Below are 19,748 nucleotides of genomic sequence, written 5' to 3' on the forward strand. Positions count from 1 at the left end.
AGTGAATAGGTTCAAGCTACAAACCTATCAACACTCATAACAGTTTTACTTAGTTTTCCTTTTTTCGCAAAGTCTCGTTTTTATTTCCGTTAACGAAAATGTTTTTTCACTTCTAGTTTTCGTTATTTCGTTAGTTTTCGTTAACGATAATAACCTTGGTCGGAACACACTGGGGTAAAATAAGACGCATACATTTTCAACTTTTTCATATATTTCTGAGGTTTTTTTTTTAATAAATTTGGCCTTTTCTCTTCACTGACCTTCAGTTCCTTCTTATAGATTTATTAGAAAATTGTGAAAAAAAACTGTTTTTGTGAAATTTTACTCTCCTCATCCAGGCTCAAACTTTTTTCTTTGTTTTTTTCAGTGGCCTCACCTTAAAAAGCCTGTTGTGTCTGACTCACAAAGCTGAGGCTCATTAAAGGCTGTAAGTTTTCTCTCGTTTGGAGAGTTTCCATTTAGACACTCCCCCTCTCTCTCTGTCTGTCTCAGTCAGTTTGTGTCTCTCGTCCAGGATGAATGTGTTGCTCTCCGTCTCTCTCTGGCTTGCTCTGATCATGTCGTCCTGTTGTGGTGAGTGACCTATGACCTTTGACACATCTGTGTTATAAATATTCAGGCTAAACCTACTTTTGCACTCAAAGGTCTGATATTGATCGAGAGAGCCATGAAAGTTTTGTGTGTTTCATTCTTTCAGTTACAGGTTGAAGAGTCACTGAGTTTTTTGTTTGTCTGATAGACTAAAAATTACTAAACAAAACTGTAATCGATGACATGTCTTTATAAACTGCTTCTTTATAAACTGGCCTTTGAACTGAAAGCAGAAGCGACCACGAGACTCACGGTTGTTGACATCTTTCTCTAGAAACCCGGTCATTTCAAAGGACTCAGCTACTTTACTTGTCATGTTGTGTTTGTGGGTTTTAGACTAGTTTAGGACATCGTCCTGGAAATACTCGAGTAGCATAAAATATAATCCTGTTCACATGTTTGTGATTTTATTGTTTCATCAGAAAGCTGGGAGACAAAACAACGTCATTGTAGCAGGCTCGTTAGGAAAAGGATCCAATGCTTCTGTAATATCCACAAACTGAAGTTTTTCCATGTTTTACAAAAATCTGTTAGAATAAAATCTGAGGTTCACTGTAACTTGTGCTTAAAATATATTGGAATATAAAATTATAGATACAAACAAGCACAATGCAGGCGTCGGTTTAAAACTAGGAACAAACTAAAGACAGCATAATGTGTCTGCCTGAAAACAAAAATGTTGCTGCAGATATGACTGCAGTCACGCCTCAGACACTTTGCATTGCATTGTGGGTGTGTGATGTGGACGTGGGTTTACCTTTAGATGTGAAGAAGACAGGAAATGAGGCTAAACTGTAGCTCTGTGGGTATAACATGCAGACACTGTGAAATAATCTGGCCTAGTTATACAGTGCATCTGGAAAGAACAGCACATCACAGACCGGCCTGTGAATGTTGCTCAGAACATGTGCACAGATGCTCACCATCCAACCTGATGGAGCCTGGCAGAACGTCTGCCCCAAACTGCTCTGTGTCAGAGTTTAAGGTGAAAATGAATTTGATCTATTATGGAATAAGACTGTAACAATACACATGAATATGTAATGCAGCAGGTAAAGACGGTGTTGAACTCGTCTTCTATTTGCTCAGTAAATATATTTCTAAAGGCGCTACTGGTTGGTAACAACCCATCCAATCCACTCAAGCGAGATCGTGGATTTCATCTGGTGTTACTCACTGTCAAGCATTTTCTGGCTTCTCTGCAGCTTAACTCCCCCATGAGGGAGAGCACTGAGAGGAAATGTTTTGAATTTCGCTTCTTTATTTGTTGGCACGAGCCCAAAAGCTACAAACATTATTCCCAGAAACTTGTGCATCCTTGTATTCACGCAGCAGGCTGTGTTGGGTGTTTTGGTCGTGAGCTGGCACAGAAACGTTTTAGGAAGTGGGGAGATGAACCTGGAGCATGAAGCAACTGCTGGGCTTCCAGTAAAGTTAGCAACAAATAAGCCAAGGTCTTGACCAGATGGGTTAAAATTGTGCAAGAATAAGATTTTGAATAGTAAAAGTCCTCTATTGAAGATAAATATAACATATACACATCCATGGTGTGCCCTGTGTCTCACAACAGACCTCAGAATTATTTCCCTGCTTAAGAAAAAACACTTTACAGCATCTAACCAAGTGAAGAAGACTCAGTGGGATGTCACTGTCAAACCCTCATGGTACTCCTGAGCAAGAAGGCCGGAGTAGACTTCACCAGAAAACATCTAAAGCTGCACAAAGAACAAAATAACAGAATAAATGAAACCGAGGTTGACGTCTATCAGAAGGAGAAACAGCTCTGAAGCACATGGGCTCTCTAATATGATGGAGACAATATTACTGCAGGGCTGCCAGTGGCTCGGGGTCACTGGTGTTTATTACTTCAACCAGGGAGGTTCTGGTTTTGGTAGCATTTGCATGCATTTGTCATTCTTCTAGTGTGTTGTCTGTGAAACGCCAAGACTGACATGATGAATTCATTAAATACATAATTAAATAATTAATTAAATGTGTCATGCATATTTATTTAATTATTTCCAATTTTAATTAATTATTTATTTATTTCACATTTTATTTCTTTATTTCACATTTTAATTAATTATTTATTTATTTCACATTTTAATTAATTATTTCTTTATTTCACATTTTATTTCTTTATTTCACATTTTAATTAATTATTTCTTTATTTCACATTTTATTTATTTATTTCACATTTTAATTAATTATTTCTTTATTTCACATTTTAATTAATTATTTATTTATTTCCAATTTTAATTAATTATTTATTTATTTCACATTTTATTTATTTATTTCACATTTTAATTAATTATTTATTTATTTCACATTTTATTTATTTATTTCACATTTTAATTAATTATTTCTTTATTTCACATTTTATTTCTTTATTTCACATTTTAATTAATTATTTAATGGTGTATTTCATTGATTCATTATGTCAGTCTTGGCGTTCCATAGCTGTTATGTTGATGATCCATTCAAACTCTGCTCACAAAGTCTTCAAGGTCAACTTTATGATTTTATGTATGGCAAATTGACAAAATGCCCAATAGTGTGGGTGCATCATCAACATGTAGGAAGTACCATATAAAGATTTAGTCACCTTTGACCTCTGACCTCTTCTTCAAGGCCAAAACAATAATAATAATACTGAGGGAAATATACATTTCCTCAGGGGTTCAATATTACATCATGTATATTCTCATATTTATAATTATATATTACATAGAGCTATTTAAACTTGCTTCTTTTTCTGTTTGTATTGACAACATACAGACATGTTGGAAATTTATAGATACACATTCTGTATATCGTGTCCCTTTGGACCTCTGACCTCTTCTTCAAGGTCAAAATGAGGTCAAAGTTTTTTAAAATGTCTTTAAAAGTACGATTAAAATTCTGCTACCTTTGCTTGCGTGGCCAAGATTTAGGACATGATACTGAATACAAACAAAGATAACAATTTGTGAAATACAGTACTCCCCTCAAAGCAGATACGGCCCAGAGCCGGCGCGTGCAGATGAACTGTGACGTGTACGGAGCGAGGGATCGGACAGACCTTCATGGTGCAAACGCGTAACGATCCAAAGACACTGAAGAGTTTCTCAAAGCAAAGGAGTTGATTTTCTTCAACATGGGAGCGCGCTGTGGTCAGCTGCAGTAAAAGCACAGCATTTGGTAAAAACCATGAAAACGCTCGTGATTCCTAAACAGCTCAAACATCTCCATGAAAGCTGAATGGATTGTTTTAAAGTCTTTTAAAGTTTAGCACAGCCGCTGTTAGCAAGAGGAAAACGGCCTCCTTTAAATCCCAGCTGCTCACATGTTGTTGATGTTTGCGCTTCATTTTCCTCCACAGGACACGAGACGGAAGAGCTGACCACCGATCACACAGTCACACAGCCGACAGACTACGACTACAACGACCACACCTTTGATTACTCCAGCTTCCCCGGTAACAGCAGAGACCCACGCAAACACACAAACTCTGTTTAGTAACTGAGACTTGATGGCACTACCATCAGCATCTGTGCTTTTCTGTGTCTTTGTGTTTTCAGAGGTACAGCTTATGATCCCAAACAAGGTGAGCGCTTTAAAAAAAAAGGTTTTATGTCCATGTATGTTCAGACGCATTGTTAAAGGACAAATTCACAATATTTAACTCACATTTATATATATGCTGTATTCTGTTTATTAGTGTTTTCTGACATTTTGTGTTTATCCTGGTCGAGGGTTCAAATAATAAATTCTAGTGAGCCAAAAATTTGGGCTTCAGATATTTTTTTCTACTCTTTTCTCGATGACATCATAGAATAAGTCTAATGTGGCTGTGTTCTGTTTTCAGTGAGACACAAAAAGCAATAAAATCTTTATTATCCATAAATCATCCTTAAAGTAAATGTTAGTCAACATTATTAAACTTTAAGAGAAGTTGCTCCTTTTAACATTTTAAATATTAATTAAAATACATGTTGATAGTGAGTACTGATTACTTATTGTTGATTATGTTAATTCCACAGCTTTAAAGGTTCAGAGCTGATACGTTTAAATTTTAGTCTGGATAAAAATAATAAAGTTCATAAATGTGGATCCGTGTCAAACATCACATATCAAAGTAGCTGTTTTTGCTTCTGTGAACCATGTGGCTTCTCTCAGGGCTCAGGGATTGGCCAGCTGAACCTGGTACTCCTGCTGGGATTGGTGATTCTTCACGCCTGGAATTGATTGGTGGACGGAGCCAAGGACGAGCTATCATTTGATGATTTCTGAACTCACTTCCTGTTATGCATCTGCAACTTTCAGCTTCTTCTTTCACATCTCTGCACCTCGATTAACCGCAGCGGGGTTTCCTCCCAGAGGCCAGAGGAAGTCAAGCTTCCCCATTTTTTAAATTTAAGTTTCATTTTAATAAAAGCAGTTTTTTTTAAAGCAATAGATCCTGTATCACTCTCAACACTGGCATCATTAGTGTAGTCCAATCATCTTTATGCTCGCCTCCTTTGAGCCAATCAGCCTCCGCTCTGCACGGTTTAAATTTCAGTGCTCTTCCTTCATTCTCCCTCTCCGACTCTCCTTTCTAAAAACCCGCCTCCCTCCTCCCCACCCCGCTGAGTCACTCGAGCTCCGTCCAAGCCTCAGGGTTCACCTTCACCACCACCAGCGTCTGACTCTGATGGGCCACCAGCAGCCATCGGAGTCCAGTCACCAAATAGATTCATTAAAATAAATTTCTTTCTCAATAAATGATGTTCAATTCTTCTGAAATGTTCTCTCTTTATTGAAATAAAATACAAAACACGAGGTTGGTGTCACACGTTTGTGATGGCGTAAATAAATGTTTTAAGTCTGAAAGGGAGCAGGTGGAATTTATCACTTATTAAAGTTTATTAAGACGCACATGAAGAAGTACAAACAGGCTGTCTACAGCCTCATTAGCTGTAAGTATGTGCACATAATATAATAATGATAATAATAGTCATATCCAGATGAGCAGAGTGGGAATCCTCTCTGTACATAATGTTTTTCCCCTCTGCTCATCCTGTGTTTTCTTCAAACAGTAGCAGCGTTTCCACTTATATCCTGTTGGCCAACAACGCCGGACGCCGTCATCGGCACCGTGGGCCTGATCAACCTGGTCCTTGATTATCTGCATCCTTGATTTCATGCACTTCCTGACTCAGCCCTCCACATTTATCCAGGTTTGCTGGCTCTAAGTGAACTCCGGCTTGTGCCCATAAAAGGTTAATATGTAATAAGCTCAAATTTCAACAGTACAAAATGCAGTGAGTAGTTGATCCTTACACATCAAACTAAGACAACAGTCTGCTTTGGTGATGGGAGGGTCATCGGCCGTCTTTTGCTCTAATCGGAAACTCTTTGAATCTCTGTGGATCTCCTCACTGAGATCCGCAGCAGACTTTGAGAGTATATAAATATGTGAAAGTGACAAATCTGTGTAACGTGTCCTACAGCATCACTGACCCCCGGTCCCGGCTTGTGACTGATGCTGTAAATAGCGAGCAGGTTAGGGTTTTTCACAGGAGTCAGGGGCAGAGCCAACAAACCGTGCACATCTCTTCTTCACAGCAAGTGTTTGTGCAGCATGTGGCAGACACTTCAACAAGTTCGAAGAAGCTGCACATCTTACCTTTGATGTAAGAGTGTTACCACAAAAGGCGCAGTCCGGCGGTTCCCTCGCGCCTTCCTGTTCATGAGGTCATCTTTCACACACTTTAAAGAGTCACTTTGACTCACGAGCAGATAAACCAACACAGAAAGTCAGACAACGTTTTAGTTTTGACAGTAACATCAGAAACAGAAAGTCCCGAGCTTTAAATTTAAAAGAAAATTATAACACTAATAATAAAATGAATCTTTCTTTGCCCATGTGACAGATCTCCACTACACTTCATTAAATGTTGCAGTTTTTTAGTTTTGCTATCAGATAAATACATTCAAATCTAGTCGGCTCAGCCCTCACAGACGAGTTTACGGTGAGTAACAGCAGCTTAGTTCCAGTGAGCACAAGAACCGAGTGAAGTTTTACTAAGTTAAATGGAAAACTAAATATCCATCCATCCATCTTCATCCGCTTTATCTCCGGCTCCCTTCTCCCATCAGTCGCGAACAAGACCCCGAGATACTTGAACTCCTCCACTTGGGGCAGGAACTCATCCCCGACCCGGAGTGGGCACTCCGCCCTTTTCCGGCTGAGAACCAAAAATCTGAAGGAGAAATAAATCTGTGCATTCACAGAAATACGAGCTGTTAACTGCTTATGGTAACTGAACAAACATGCAGACTTCTCTGTGTTTCTTGTACACAGGTCGTGCTGGTCTTGCACATAGCAACAGTTTAGCAACCACATGTCCTCTCTCCACTTAAAGTCAAGATACGTGTGAAAACCACCAAACCCTCTATGCACAGTGACAGTGCATCTACTTACGCTACTTTCTCTGGTAGTCAGCAAGCGTATATGCAGGTATGAACACTCTTTGGCTGAAAGAAAAAAGAAAAGCAAAGAAAGAAAATGATTTTAAAGCAGAGTTTTTTCTAATTAATATTTAATTCATTGCTTATATTCCTTTCTTATACATTTTATCCTCATCTGCTGTTAGTTGCTGGTGTGGACTGCAGAAACACAGACGTTGGTGTGAGTTGAGTGACCATGAGGGAGATAGTCGGGACAACAAATGTGTGAAACAATATGACCTCCTCAGAGTATCAGTGAGCTTTCACTGGACAAACAACTGGAATCATGTCCTGCAGCTGCTGATGTTTTTGCTTCTGTCGTCTGCAGCTTTGTGCAACGCTGCTTCTGGGAGCATTTTTATTGGCTCTCTTCCACAGCATGTCTTGTTTGTATGTCTGTTCACAATAGTCTAGTATGAATGCCTGTTGGGTAGATTTTCATCTTTAGTAAAAGCTGTACGACTCATGAAAACACTTAAATTTATGCCTTTTTCACATAAGCAGCGGGGCAGATTGGGGTCCAATTCTGGCCCCCGAGCCTTATGTTTGATGTAACTGTCACATCTAGAAAGTGTTTGGCTCACCTAACGAGTCCGGGCTTGCTGATAACAGGTAAACTCGTTTCGTGGGAAAATAAAGTTTTTGTTTAAAGTGTCAGAGGACTCAGATCTCATTCCCACGCTCTCTCTCTGCCAGTTTGTGTCTCTCGTCCAGGATGAACCCGTTACTGTCCGCCTGTCTCTGGCTGACTCTGAGCGTGTTAGTCTGCTGTGGTGAGTGAACTGCAACCAGAAGCTTAGATGTTATAAATTATAAATTAATGTTATAAATGTGTCTTTGTGAATAGGAGATTTTTAAAAAAAGTGTTTGTTCTTTGTTTGCACAGTCATCCGTCGCTGTAACGCGGTCTCGCGGATTTTTTTTGTGTGTGTGCGCGTGCAACTTTCCATGTTTAGGCTATTTTTTTGTTTTTGTTTTTTTGTTCTTTTTTTTTAAACCCCGCATTGTGTTCTGCGTCCTGATTGGCTGCGGACCGTTATAAATAATCGTGCCGTGTCTCCTGTGCAGTACAGAATGCGTTCAGCTTGTCAAATTTACATAAATCTTCCCTCGCTGGCAGCGTGACTCTGAAGTGCTGCACTGTATGTTTGTAAGTTTTCTCCACCAAACACAACAATGTCGATGAAACGTTTTGCAGCGTCAGAGGCTCCTGCGGGTGACTTTGATTCTATAACACTGGACTTATTTGTTTCTACGAAGGTTTGAACTTTGAGAGTTTAAACAAGAGAGAAAAGTGTGTAAATGTTCATGCCTGTCTGAGAAAAGTGTATAAAGTGTGTGGTTTGGGGGGGGTTACAGTCTTAAAACGTCTATAACAATTGGAAAAAAATTAAGTTGGCTGCTTCGCGGATTTCGCTGGTTATTAATGGGATGTCCTGATGTGGCGCACAGGTCACGGCCTCGCCTTCAAACCGAAAGCAAAACTGACAGCCTTTTTTTTTTCTGACCAATTAGCTCCAAACATCCACAGACTTCAGACTGTTCAGATGACCTTTATTTTCCAAAGCTGTTAAAAAGCTTCATATTAATTAAATAAAATATTAATCCAGGGTAATACTATATTTAATAATATTTATTACATATACAGAATGAATTATAATTGGGTTGTTTTATAAAGGGTGTGTATGTGTATGTCAGCCAACTTCTGTCAGCTTACGTGCTTTTTATTTTGTTTCTGCTGAATTTTTATCACAGAAAACAGTGAAAAAGAAGACTGGGACCATTATGACCTCACAGAGTTTAACTGGACCGACTATACTGACTTCAACTTGATGGATTACAATGACTTCAACTTGACCGACCCTGTCGACTTCAACTTGACGGACCTTGACTACAACTATGACTATATCGAATTCAGCACTGACCTTGTCCACACTTCTTTTAAAGGTAACAGCAGCGCACCAACACAGCACAGACACTTTGTCTATTATTGGTACTTTGGTACTGATGCCAGTATCTGTGCTTTCTCCTGTCTTTTAGAGGATGAGTCCAATTTCAGGAACAAGGTGAGAAATCCTGTTTTTTTGGGGGTTTTTTTAGACGTGTCAGTAAAGGACAGATTTATAGTTTTAACTTAAAACAAGAAAATATTTATTTATTGATTCTGCTTTTCTGTATTTTCCGTCACATACTGTCTGTCACTCTAACACAGCCACAGTTTCAAAGACAGTGTTTGCAAAACAAATCCAGATCTCACATGATGGCATCATGAGTCACAAAAGAAGCTGCTAGCATACAACATTTCACCTTTTTTGTGCCAGATAAACATGCATGTATGTGTGTCTGTGTCGTTCACTCTCTCAGGCCTCAGGGATTGGTCAGCTGAAGCTCGTGTTCCTGCTGGGATTGGCTGTCCTTCAGATGTGGAATTGACAAAGATCATGGTGACGATAACACGGTCATCAATGATTCGTTTTAGTTAAAATTACATTACAACATAATGTCACGTTATGCTGTAATGACATAGGACCGAAAATGGAACAAAAACCAACATCGTCCACTTATTGGCTAAAACTGTAATAAAATATCTGCGGACAAAAAAAACAAACCAACAAAACTTTTTTGACAACATTTGATTCATGGAGTCATTGTTTGCAGTTCCTCTATCCGGTCGTTAAGTCTGACGTCACTAGCCGTGTCTGGGCCTAAACTCCGCTGCAGGTCCATATATCAAACGATCACTATGGCATTACTGAGAGTTAAAAACTGTCTAAAGTCTTTCATCTTTAATAAAATGATCAGCATTCTGCTCTACCAGGTGTAACAATTGAGTTTAACATCCAGGCATCCATGAAAACGGCCATTTAACAGAGTTAGAAGTTAGCAGGGAGTTAGCTCGCTAGCTTCTATCTAAATACAATATAGCATGTCCTGACTGCGGGGTTTTGGAAACAAATTAAAACGTACAGCTCTGTTATCACTTCCAACATAAATGAAGACAGGAAACTAAACAGCAGTGACGTTTGTAGGGTTACTGAAGTTGGGCTAGCTGGTATATAATGATGTGCTACGTGACCGCTAGCGACACAGCTATGTTAGCATAATATAAACAAGCTAACTTTTTTTCCACTCGATAAAAGTTAACGTGAGTGTTCTCGGTGGTCAGGAACAAATGTAATCGCATGGCAGGATGCTGTAAAAGGACCAAACTTCAGCCAGAGAACAACTGAGATAATCCATCCACAATACGAGGTTAGTCATTCATATACTGCTGCATGGGCTGTGCTGTAGTTACTTCCTAAGGTTTTAAAAACTGAGCTTAAATAAATGATTAGCGGTAATAAAAGCCGAGGGAGGTCAACAGTGATCACTGACTGTTTCAGGAGCTTTTTGAGATCAAATAGAAGAAAATACAAAACATTAAACATGTTAACAACACAAAAGCCATAAACGCAGACTACTTTAGGCCCGGAAGTAGGATTCGTCACGTCATCACTTAACGACCGGATAGGTCACTAGTGCATCTTTCTATGGTCACGTCTTCTTTCATCTTATTATGAAAGCTGAGTTCTTCTCAGGTTCAGTCTCGTATATTTGTGTTTTAGATTTTTAACTAAATGAGAAATTTAGTTATAAAAGAATGTTTGAATAAAAACGCACACTGATAAAAATATTTGCTGTGACTTTTTAATGATTACTTCATGCAGCTAATTTTAATTAGCTTTGGTCCTTCACAGAAACTCTTTAATAAAATATTTGATTTATTCATTACAATCTGTGCAATCTTCTATTTAGGTAGTGCTATTTATTACCCATATTTACTTCTTTACAAGGAAAATATACATCTTTCAATACAAAACTATCATAATTTAAATTTTAATCATTGAATCATTGAATCATTGCCTCTGAAATGCCTCAATGCATTTGTGTAAGTCATTTAAAGCGCAGCAATGTGAAAGACTTGAATAGTGACAAACAAAGGTGTACATAGTTATTAATCTGAATGATGTTTAAGCGTTCACATTATTGTTATCCTGCTTCACGTTTTTGTCAAGTTATTCGGCGCTTCTGTACAGCAGGAGTTTTTAGGGATGATGTAACTCAACAGGTTACAGAGGCAGGATGATAATCAAAATCTTAGCATACTGTACGTAAAAGGTCAAATGAGTGCATTCATGAGGCTAAGTGCTCCTTCTTTGATTGTAATCATGTCTGTGCCACTTTGTATCTGTGGGTTTGTGATGTTGTTACATTCCCGTAAAAGGGTCCAGGCGATGAGGGGGGGAAGTAACAAAAAGTGTCCGGGTCAGAAAAAGGAGTCAAGGAGGCAAAAAGGTTAAATTAAATAGTTTTATTAAAGTAGCTCAACTAAAAGAGACGGACAAGCTGCTATCACCATTTAAGGAAAACAAACACAACTCAAGCGGTGGTCAATAAAGTAAAAAGTAAGTCAAAAAGAGAGCAGCTCACTAGCTGCAACCACACAACCACACAGCTCACTAGCTGCAACCACACAACCACACAGCTCACTAGCTGCAACCACACAAACACACAACTCACTAGCTGCAACCACACAAACACACAACTCACTAGCTGCAACCACACAGCTCACTAGCTGCAACCACACAACCACACAGCTCACTAGCTGCAACCACACTAATGGCACGCTGGTTCAGAGCTCACCTTTCCCTGGGATTAAATACTTTTAATTACTGACGAGAGTCAGCTGCACAAAAGAAAGGTGGCAGCTAAGGCAGGAGAGATGGTCGGACACGCCCACACAGACAACTTCAGGAGGCCGCTCTGCCAGGGCCGTAACAATGTTCACATCAGTTTGAATTTCGAGCACAGATGGTGTCTAAACGTCTAGCTTTGTGGGTATAAAACACAGATAAAGTACTGACACTGTAAACTCTGCAGCTTTTACATCCCCACCCCCTATTTTTTTTTTGTGTGTGTTTGTCAAACTTAATAATATTTAATAAATATTTCAGATCATCAAAGAAATTTAAATATTAACAAAGAAAACAGAAAATGCAGTTTATAAAAGAGGCAGTTTATTATTCAGGGGGAAAAAAATAATCAAAATCCAAACAGTCAATCTTCCCAAAAAAGAGTACTCCGAACTGAGGGGATTGCACTACCAGAAGGAAACATTGCAGACACTGAGGACGCCTATGAGTACCTGGGAATCCCACAGGAAAATAGGAACCATGAACAGGCTGCTAGGAAAGCTGCAACCACCAAGTACCTGCAGAGGGTCAGGCAAGTCCTGAGGAGTCAGCTGAACGGTAAGAACAAGATCTATCAACACTTATGACCTGCCAGTCATCAGATACAGTCACAGAGTACTAGATTTATCAGAAACCTCACTGGAGTATCCTAGAACTAGGCTCAGGGAGGGGAACTAGTTTTTCAGCGTCACTCTGAGACAGGATATTTCTAACTTTAGAGATGTTGCACAAATGGAAGAAAGCAGTCTTACATATTTGTTTAATATGTGCGTTGAAGGACATGTCCTGGTCAAAAATGACTCCAAGGTTCCTCACAGCGTTGCTGGAGGCCAAGGTAATGCCATCCAGAGTAAGAATCTGGTTAGATATCATATTTCTAAGCTTTTCAGGGCCGAGTACAATAACCTCAGTTTGATCTGAATTAAGAAGCAGAAAGTTAGCGGCCATCCAGGTCTTTATGTCTTTAAGACATTCCTGCAGTGTAACTCATTGGTGTGTGTTATCTGGCTTCATGGACAGATAGAGCTGGGTGTCATCTGCATAGCAGTGTAAATGTATGCTATGTCTTCTAATGATACTGCCTAAGGGAAGCATGTATAATGTAAACAGAATTGGTCCTAGCACTGAACCCTGTGGAACTCCATAATTAACCTCAGTGTGTGAAGAGGACTCTCCATTTACATGCACAAACTGGAGTCTATTAGATAGATATGATACAAACCACTGCAGTGCAGTACCTGTAATACCTACAGCATGTTCTAATCACTCTAATAGGATATTATGGTCGACAGTATCGAACGCTGCACTGAGGTCTAGCAGGACAAGCACAGAGATGAGTCCACTGTCAGAGGCCATAAGAAGATCATTTGTAACCTTCACTAAAGCTGTTTCTGTGCTGTGATGAGCTCTGAAACCTGACTGAAACTCTTCAAATAAGCCTCTGCAGATGATCTGTTAGCTGTTTGACAACTACTCTTTCAAGGATGTTTGATATGAAAGGAAGGTTGGAGATTGGCCTATAATTGACCATAAGGAACAAGTAGAAGTCGGCTCTACTATGTTTTAGTACAACGCGTTCTTCAGGCATTAGACTCATCAGCAAAATGAAAGCGGGATTTTAAAGCCACAGCAAGACTTTTACCATCTTGAGGCTTTTAAGCGGGCGACTTTCATTTTCCTGCAGACACAACGAAAGCAGAAGTGAAAGTTGTCAAATGTGCAACAGTTTTTGGTGGTTTTATTTTATTGGCTTGTTTTTTGAGCATAATTGTCTATTTTGTCTTCACATAACTGCGTGATGAATTTAGAGGCTGCATAAATGGCTATAAGCTGAATATGGACTTTTATTTCTTTTTTTTCAGTAAATACCTGAAGCTGGAAATCAGCCAAAAAGGTCAAATTTATTACAAGGAAATCAAACCATATAAAATCCCACTGTATGAGTCTGTATATTACACCAGAGTCTTGATGCATCTCAATCATCCAGGTAAGTAAATCTCCAAAAGTTGATTCTGTTCATCTGGTCGTAGCGTTTTGTGGGAGAAACGTTTCGTCACTCATCCAGGTGACTTCTTCAGTCTCAGCTGACTGCAGGTTTCAATCTTATAAACAGGACATTTGCATAATGACTGAAACCAGCCCAGTGAAGGAACAACGGGCTGGGAGGTCAGTTCCTTAATCATAATTATGCAAATTCTCATGACCATTGATCAACAACACATACGGATTACTATTTAAGGTTTGACTCTCATCATCCACTGGAGCATAAACTGGGAGTCATCAGGACGCTACAACACAGAGCGAACACCATCCCCACTGACACAGCAGCCAGGGAGGCAGAAGAACATCACATGAAGAAGGCCCTGAGTAAATGTGGTTATCCCAGCTGGACTTTTGTCAAAGCTGGAAAGGCTCCTACAGAAAGCTCCAACTGATCCAAGAGAGAAGGACAACCGCTGCCTAAACGAAAACCTGTAGTGATCCCATATGTGTCAGAAGTATCGGAGCAGTTGAGACGCATTTTTTCTAAACATCGTGTCTCTGTGGCTTTCAAACCCCAAACACGCTGCGCCAAAAACTGGTCCACCCCAAGGATCTGCTCCCCCGACACAAACAGAGTAACATAGTGTACGCTGTTAAGTGCAGGAGGATTGCCAGGATTTATATACCGGGGAAACCAAACAACCTCTGGCGAAGCAGATGGCACAACACAGAAGAGCCACCTCGTCAGGCCAGGACTCTGCAGTCTATTTACACCTACAGGCCAGCGGACACTCTTTCAATGATGAGGATGTAACATCCTGGACAGTGAGGAACGCTGGTTTGAGGGCGGAGTCAAGGAGGCCATTTACGTGAAAGGGAAAGACCATCTCTGAATCGAGGAGGGGGCCTAAGGGTACATCTGTCACCATCTTACAATGCTGTGATTGCAGCCATTCCCCAACTCTGTGAATGGGACTCATGGTTATTGATCAGAGGTTGTTGATCAATGGTCATGAGAATTTGCATAATTATGATGAAGGAACTGACCTCCCAGCCCATTGTTCCTTCAGTGGGCTGGTTTCAGTCATTATGCAAATAGAATAGAATAGAATTCAACTTTATTGTTATTGCACATGTCACAATTACAAGGCAACGAAATGAAGTTTGCATTCATCCAGAAAGTGCTTTAGCAATAAAATAGATATACCATATTTTCCGCACTATAAGGCGCACCGTTGAAGACTGGGTCTGTTTTCATACATAAGGTGTACCGTATTATAAGGTGCATTAAGACAAACAAAACAGTCAGATAACTTGACCTTTAGTAAGCTCATTCACATTAACTCTTAACACTGTTAAGCTGTAACACATTCAATATTGAAAAATACACTTACTTTTGCCAGTACATTCAACTTCCACAATTCCATCAAATTCTTTACCTTCCGTGTCTGAGTTACGGTAAACAGCTGCGCAATTTCGGTATCAACGATGCCCGGATCCCTCTCACGCCGGATTAAAAGGCATTTAAAGTGCATTCAGCAAAATAAAACAATCAGATAAGTTAAACATCATTCATCATTATCTGAATCAGTTGTTGCGGTTACTTAGCTGTTCAGTGATTATTCCAGCCTTCGTGAAAGCTCGGACGACACTTGAGACTGATACCTTAACCCAAGCATCCACGATCCATTGACAGATAGCAGCGTAACTCGCTTGGCGTTGCCTCCCTGTCTTGGTGAACGTGTGTTCGCCTTCTGTCATCCAATGCTCCCACGCAGCTTGTACTTTAACTTTGAACGACCTGTTGACACCAATATCTAGTGGTTGGAGTTCTTTGGTTAATCCACCCGGAATGACAGCAAGCTCCGAATTAGTTTGCTTCATTTGGGTTTTGACAGCCTCGGTGAGATGGGCGCGCATGGAGTCGTAGATCAAAAGAGACGGAGATTTGTGGAAAAAGCCACCCGGTCTCTTGACATAAACTCAGCCACTCGCTCATCTTCTCCTCGTCCATCCAGCCCTTTGAGTTAGCCTTGACGATGACGCCGGCCGGAAACTTTTCTTTTGGCAAAGTCTTCCTCTTGAAAATGACCATTGGTGGTAGTTTCTGGCCATTAGCTTGGCAGCCCTGAACTACAGTGAAGGATGACTTCTCGTTCCCTGTGTTGCGTATAGATACCGTACTGGTCCCTGTTTTCTCGACAGTACAGTTCACGGGGATGTCAAAGTTGAGGGGGACCTCGTCCATGTTAGTGATGCGTTCTAGCTGGATCTTCTTTTCAGTGATCTTATTCTGGCAGTGCGTGCAGAAAATGGCCAACTTTTCTTTGTAATCGTTTGGCAGTTGCTGTGAGATGGTAGTTCTTGTGCGGATTGAGAGATTATGCCTTTTCATAAAACGGAAGCACCAAGAAGGTCCCCCTCGAAAGTCGTTGATCTGCATGTCAGGTGCTGCCGCTGTTGCCTTGAGTCGAATAGAGACTGTAGAGACACTTCTGCCTGCTGTTCTCTGTTCAATAACCCACTGTTCAATTTTGTCCACTAACTGCGGCCATCGCGCCTTGTTCCCTCGGAAACTCCTTTTGGTCATCTTTACTTGTTTTAGGTCATCTTCTTGCTTCCTCCACTTGCGCACCATCGACTCATTAATGCCGAATTGTCTCGCAGCTGCTCTATTTCCATTTTCTGCTGCATAACTGATTGCTCGGAGTTTAAAATCCGCTTCGTAAGCGTGTCTCTTCGCAGGTGCCATTTTGAAGTCGTTATACATACACAACACGGTAATGTTTTGTTGAAGTACAGTGCGTATTACTCCGCGAGGCTCCTGGCAACAGTAACCGTAATGCTCCGAAAAGTGGCACTAAAAGTTTTTTTGAAAGATTTTTGAGCATCGTGTAGCACATAACATCAGTTCGAGGTCAGTAAGCACAAACCAAAATTCATACATAAGGCGGGGAAACCTGTAGTCAGCAGAGTCACCTGGATGAGTGACGAAACGTTTCTCCCACTGAAAATGTCCAGATGAACAGAACCCACTTTTGGAGATTACACCGGAGTATTATTGCTACATTAAGAAAATAAAAAATATTTTCGATCATTTTGAGAATAAAATTGAAATTTTAAAATTAAAGTTGAAACGTAACATGTTTGCTGTAATCTCTATGAAATGCCTTGTTAGGATGGGTCAGTGAAACAAATGTATTAACTGTATTATGATATACCACATCCTCTTTTTTTTTCTTTGTGTGCATCCCCTCTTCTGAATTTGTGTTTTTCTGTCTGAGCAGACTCAGCTTTTTCTTTTCAGCGTCCTTATACTCATCAACACACTGTGTTTATCAGCTAAAAGAAACCATTTCACTCACTCAGAGGGTATAGAAGGGTCTTGAAACAACAACTGTAATCTTGAAATTTTGCCTTTATTCTCGAAATGATTAATAATATGTTTCCCTAATACTCCTTGGAAGTATATTCAGTCTGTCTGCATGTAAAAAGCAGACAGACTGAGCTGATGAGGAAGTGAAAAGTGCTTAAAATAAACCTTTGTCATCTTGTTGAAGTCGTGAAGCTCTCTCAGTGAGTTTGTGTCTGTCGTTCAGGATGAATGCCTTGCTGTCCATCTGTCTCTGGCTGTCTCTGATGATGTTAGTCTGCTGTGGTGAGTGAACTGGAACCAGAACATCCTTTAATCCTAATCTGCTGCAGGTTTAAGCTGTTTTACATGAAAGATGTGATGCTGATTGAGAGAATGATCACGCCTGTTCTTTTTTTGGCAGTCAGGATGTTTTCTGCATTATTTCTTATAAACTGCTGCAGCTGCTTTGAAACTTTAAATATTAAAATTACAAATCATTTTGCTAACTGATGGATTCACGTCAACAGTCCTAAAAAAGCAAACTTGCTCCACAGAGGTCGACCAGCTGATTGATCCATCGTGACTTTACTGGACGTCAGAAGATGTTTGTTGCATTACTGCAGTTACAGTTTCATAAGTTTTTAAAAAGATTGTTTAAAAAGAAATTTAGAGATCTGTTAAGAATTTGCTGGAGTAATTGTCCTGGAGACACTTGCTCTGTCAAACAACTTCATACCACTACATTAATGTTTGGTGCATGAAACCATGAACATCAAAAACTAAAAAACTAAAAAACTAAAATGCCAGGCTTGTAGAGCAGTTTGTAGGTTGTCTGGAGTTTGTTTTTAGCTCACCTTCCATCAGGTCACATGAATTTATTGTTTCTGCTTAATTTTCATCACCAGGAATCATTGAAAAGGAAAACTTACACCATGAAGACATGTATGAATTCTCAGCGAATAACTACACTTCTTATTATAACTTATCTTCTTATTATGACTACGATTACTATGGTAACTTCAGAGCACCTGCACAACACAGACACTTTATCTAGTAACACAACTGTTACTGAGCTGTACTCACAGCAGCTTCTGTGCTTTCTTGTGTCTTTCTAGATTTTTTCCCCATGAACAAGGTAAGCCATCTTTTTTCAGATGTACTGGTAAAGGACAGATTTACAACTTAAAACTGGAAAAGATTTATTTGATTATTTTGCTTTTCCTTATTTTTGTCACATACTATCATGTAATAAACACAGCTGAACTGCAAAAACACCTCCAGAAATCCTGATTACACATGTCACAAAATCAGTGTTTAACATCAGAAAATCCAAAGATTTTTTTTTGTGTTTGAGCTTAAATTTGTACTTTTTTAAACTTTAAACATTAGTATTGGAAATAATTAGAAAAAAAATCCCACTTTCTTGCCTGGAGGTTTTCTGACAGATGCCCGCTGGATTCACTTCAACAATCCTAAAACTAAGCACAGCTAAGCAGAGATCAGCCATCAGTGTTTAGCTGACTTTTATTTTTCTGACGTTACTTCAAAACTACAAGTAAAGCTGGCGTGTAAGCCCGTCACTTACTTGTGGCTTTTTAGTTGGTCTAACTTTCCTGCAGACGCTTGATAAACAGAAATGAAAGTTGTTGAGTTTCTTCCCGTCTGCATGTTTGTGGTTTTGTGTCACGTACTGTACTCGTGACACTGCTGAAAATGATGCGCAAACTCATCTCCTGTGCAACATATTTCTTTTTCACAGAAACTGTAGAAAAATAGAAAAACGACAGGTTAACCAGTTCTTTCTTTTAGTTCGTACGCTGCCTCTTCGCTACTGACTAACACTTCTTCTAGTGACAATGACCTTACTTTTTCTAAACTTTACACTTTCATAGTCACACGCAACACTTTTATGTACTGCCCAATCACAAAAGTACATTTTACTGTATGCACGAATACCAGAGTGAACTCTCATTACAGTTTTATCTTGTTTTCATCTATTCATCAACCTGAACTGCATTTATCAACCTGCATCCTTTTCAACTAAACATTGTTCTTGACTTGAACTGAACATTCAGTCACTTTCTCTTATTGTGCAAAACATATATTGTGGCTTTGACCCAAAAAATACCTGTATGGAAATCAAAGACTCTCGGCACAGTCTAACAACTGGATAAACTTGGGAATTAAATCTCCAGCCTAACATTGTCACACTACAAGACCTTCATCATCAGCCGCCACTGCGGTCTGTCACTTTTATAACATCCCACCCAGCTTACCTGTAGAAAAACAGAAAAACAGTCAATCAGTTCTTTCTGCGCGGGCCGTACGCTGCATCTTCACTACTGACTAACACTCGTGAAGCACCAGCTACCGATGCGTTCGAGACTGAGTGCCCCCTGCTGGCGAACAGTACAATCGACATTAACAGTGGCCTTTCCAAAAGAAAGTGTCCGTGAGCATAAAATAAAATGGGGGGGCTACGATTTTCATGTCTTTATCTTTATCATAGCACCACATATGTGAGGATGCATGCATCCATGCGTGTAACACGTGTCTCCATAATTTGGGTGTGCATGGCTGCCAGTGGCCAGTTTAAGTTTACTCAGTATGAA

At 39.8% G+C, this 19,748-nt stretch overlaps 1 protein-coding gene and 1 long non-coding RNA gene across 2 annotated transcripts; both read left to right on the plus strand.

The window, feature by feature from the left end:
• The first annotated feature begins 251 nt into the window (after nucleotides 1-251).
• On the plus strand, nucleotides 252-5,384 carry LOC146659966 (uncharacterized). Its single transcript, XR_014913679.1, has 4 exons — nucleotides 252-573; nucleotides 3,953-4,048; nucleotides 4,152-4,177; nucleotides 4,750-5,384. It is a non-coding gene; the product is annotated as an uncharacterized LOC146659966 (long non-coding RNA).
• A 2,366-nt stretch (nucleotides 5,385-7,750) lies between these two features.
• LOC146659967 (uncharacterized) lies at nucleotides 7,751-10,761 on the plus strand. Its single transcript, XM_085421934.1, has 4 exons — nucleotides 7,751-7,838; nucleotides 8,821-9,012; nucleotides 9,106-9,131; nucleotides 9,430-10,761. Exons 1-4 carry the CDS (start codon nucleotides 7,781-7,783, stop codon nucleotides 9,496-9,498), a joined length of 345 nt encoding a protein of 114 aa, XP_085278060.1. The 5' UTR covers nucleotides 7,751-7,780; the 3' UTR covers nucleotides 9,499-10,761.
• Nucleotides 10,762-19,748: the final 8,987 nt, after the last annotated feature.

The sequence above is a fragment of the Rhamphochromis longiceps genome, linkage group LG11, assembly GCF_057381845.1.
Source record: "Rhamphochromis longiceps isolate RC_006_pf linkage group LG11, R_longiceps_female_GT1.1, whole genome shotgun sequence".
Classification (NCBI taxonomy): domain Eukaryota; kingdom Metazoa; phylum Chordata; class Actinopteri; order Cichliformes; family Cichlidae; genus Rhamphochromis; species Rhamphochromis longiceps.

Coding starts and splice junctions, on each gene's coding strand:
- LOC146659967 (XM_085421934.1), top strand. CDS start 7,781: ATGAACCCGTTACTGTCCGCCTGTCTCTGGCTGACTCTGAGCGTGTTA. Junction 7,839..8,820: donor GAGCGTGTTAGTCTGCTGTG/GTGAGTGAACTG, acceptor TTTTTATCACAG/AAAACAGTGAAAAAGAAGAC. Junction 9,013..9,105: donor TGTCCACACTTCTTTTAAAG/GTAACAGCAGCG, acceptor CCTGTCTTTTAG/AGGATGAGTCCAATTTCAGG.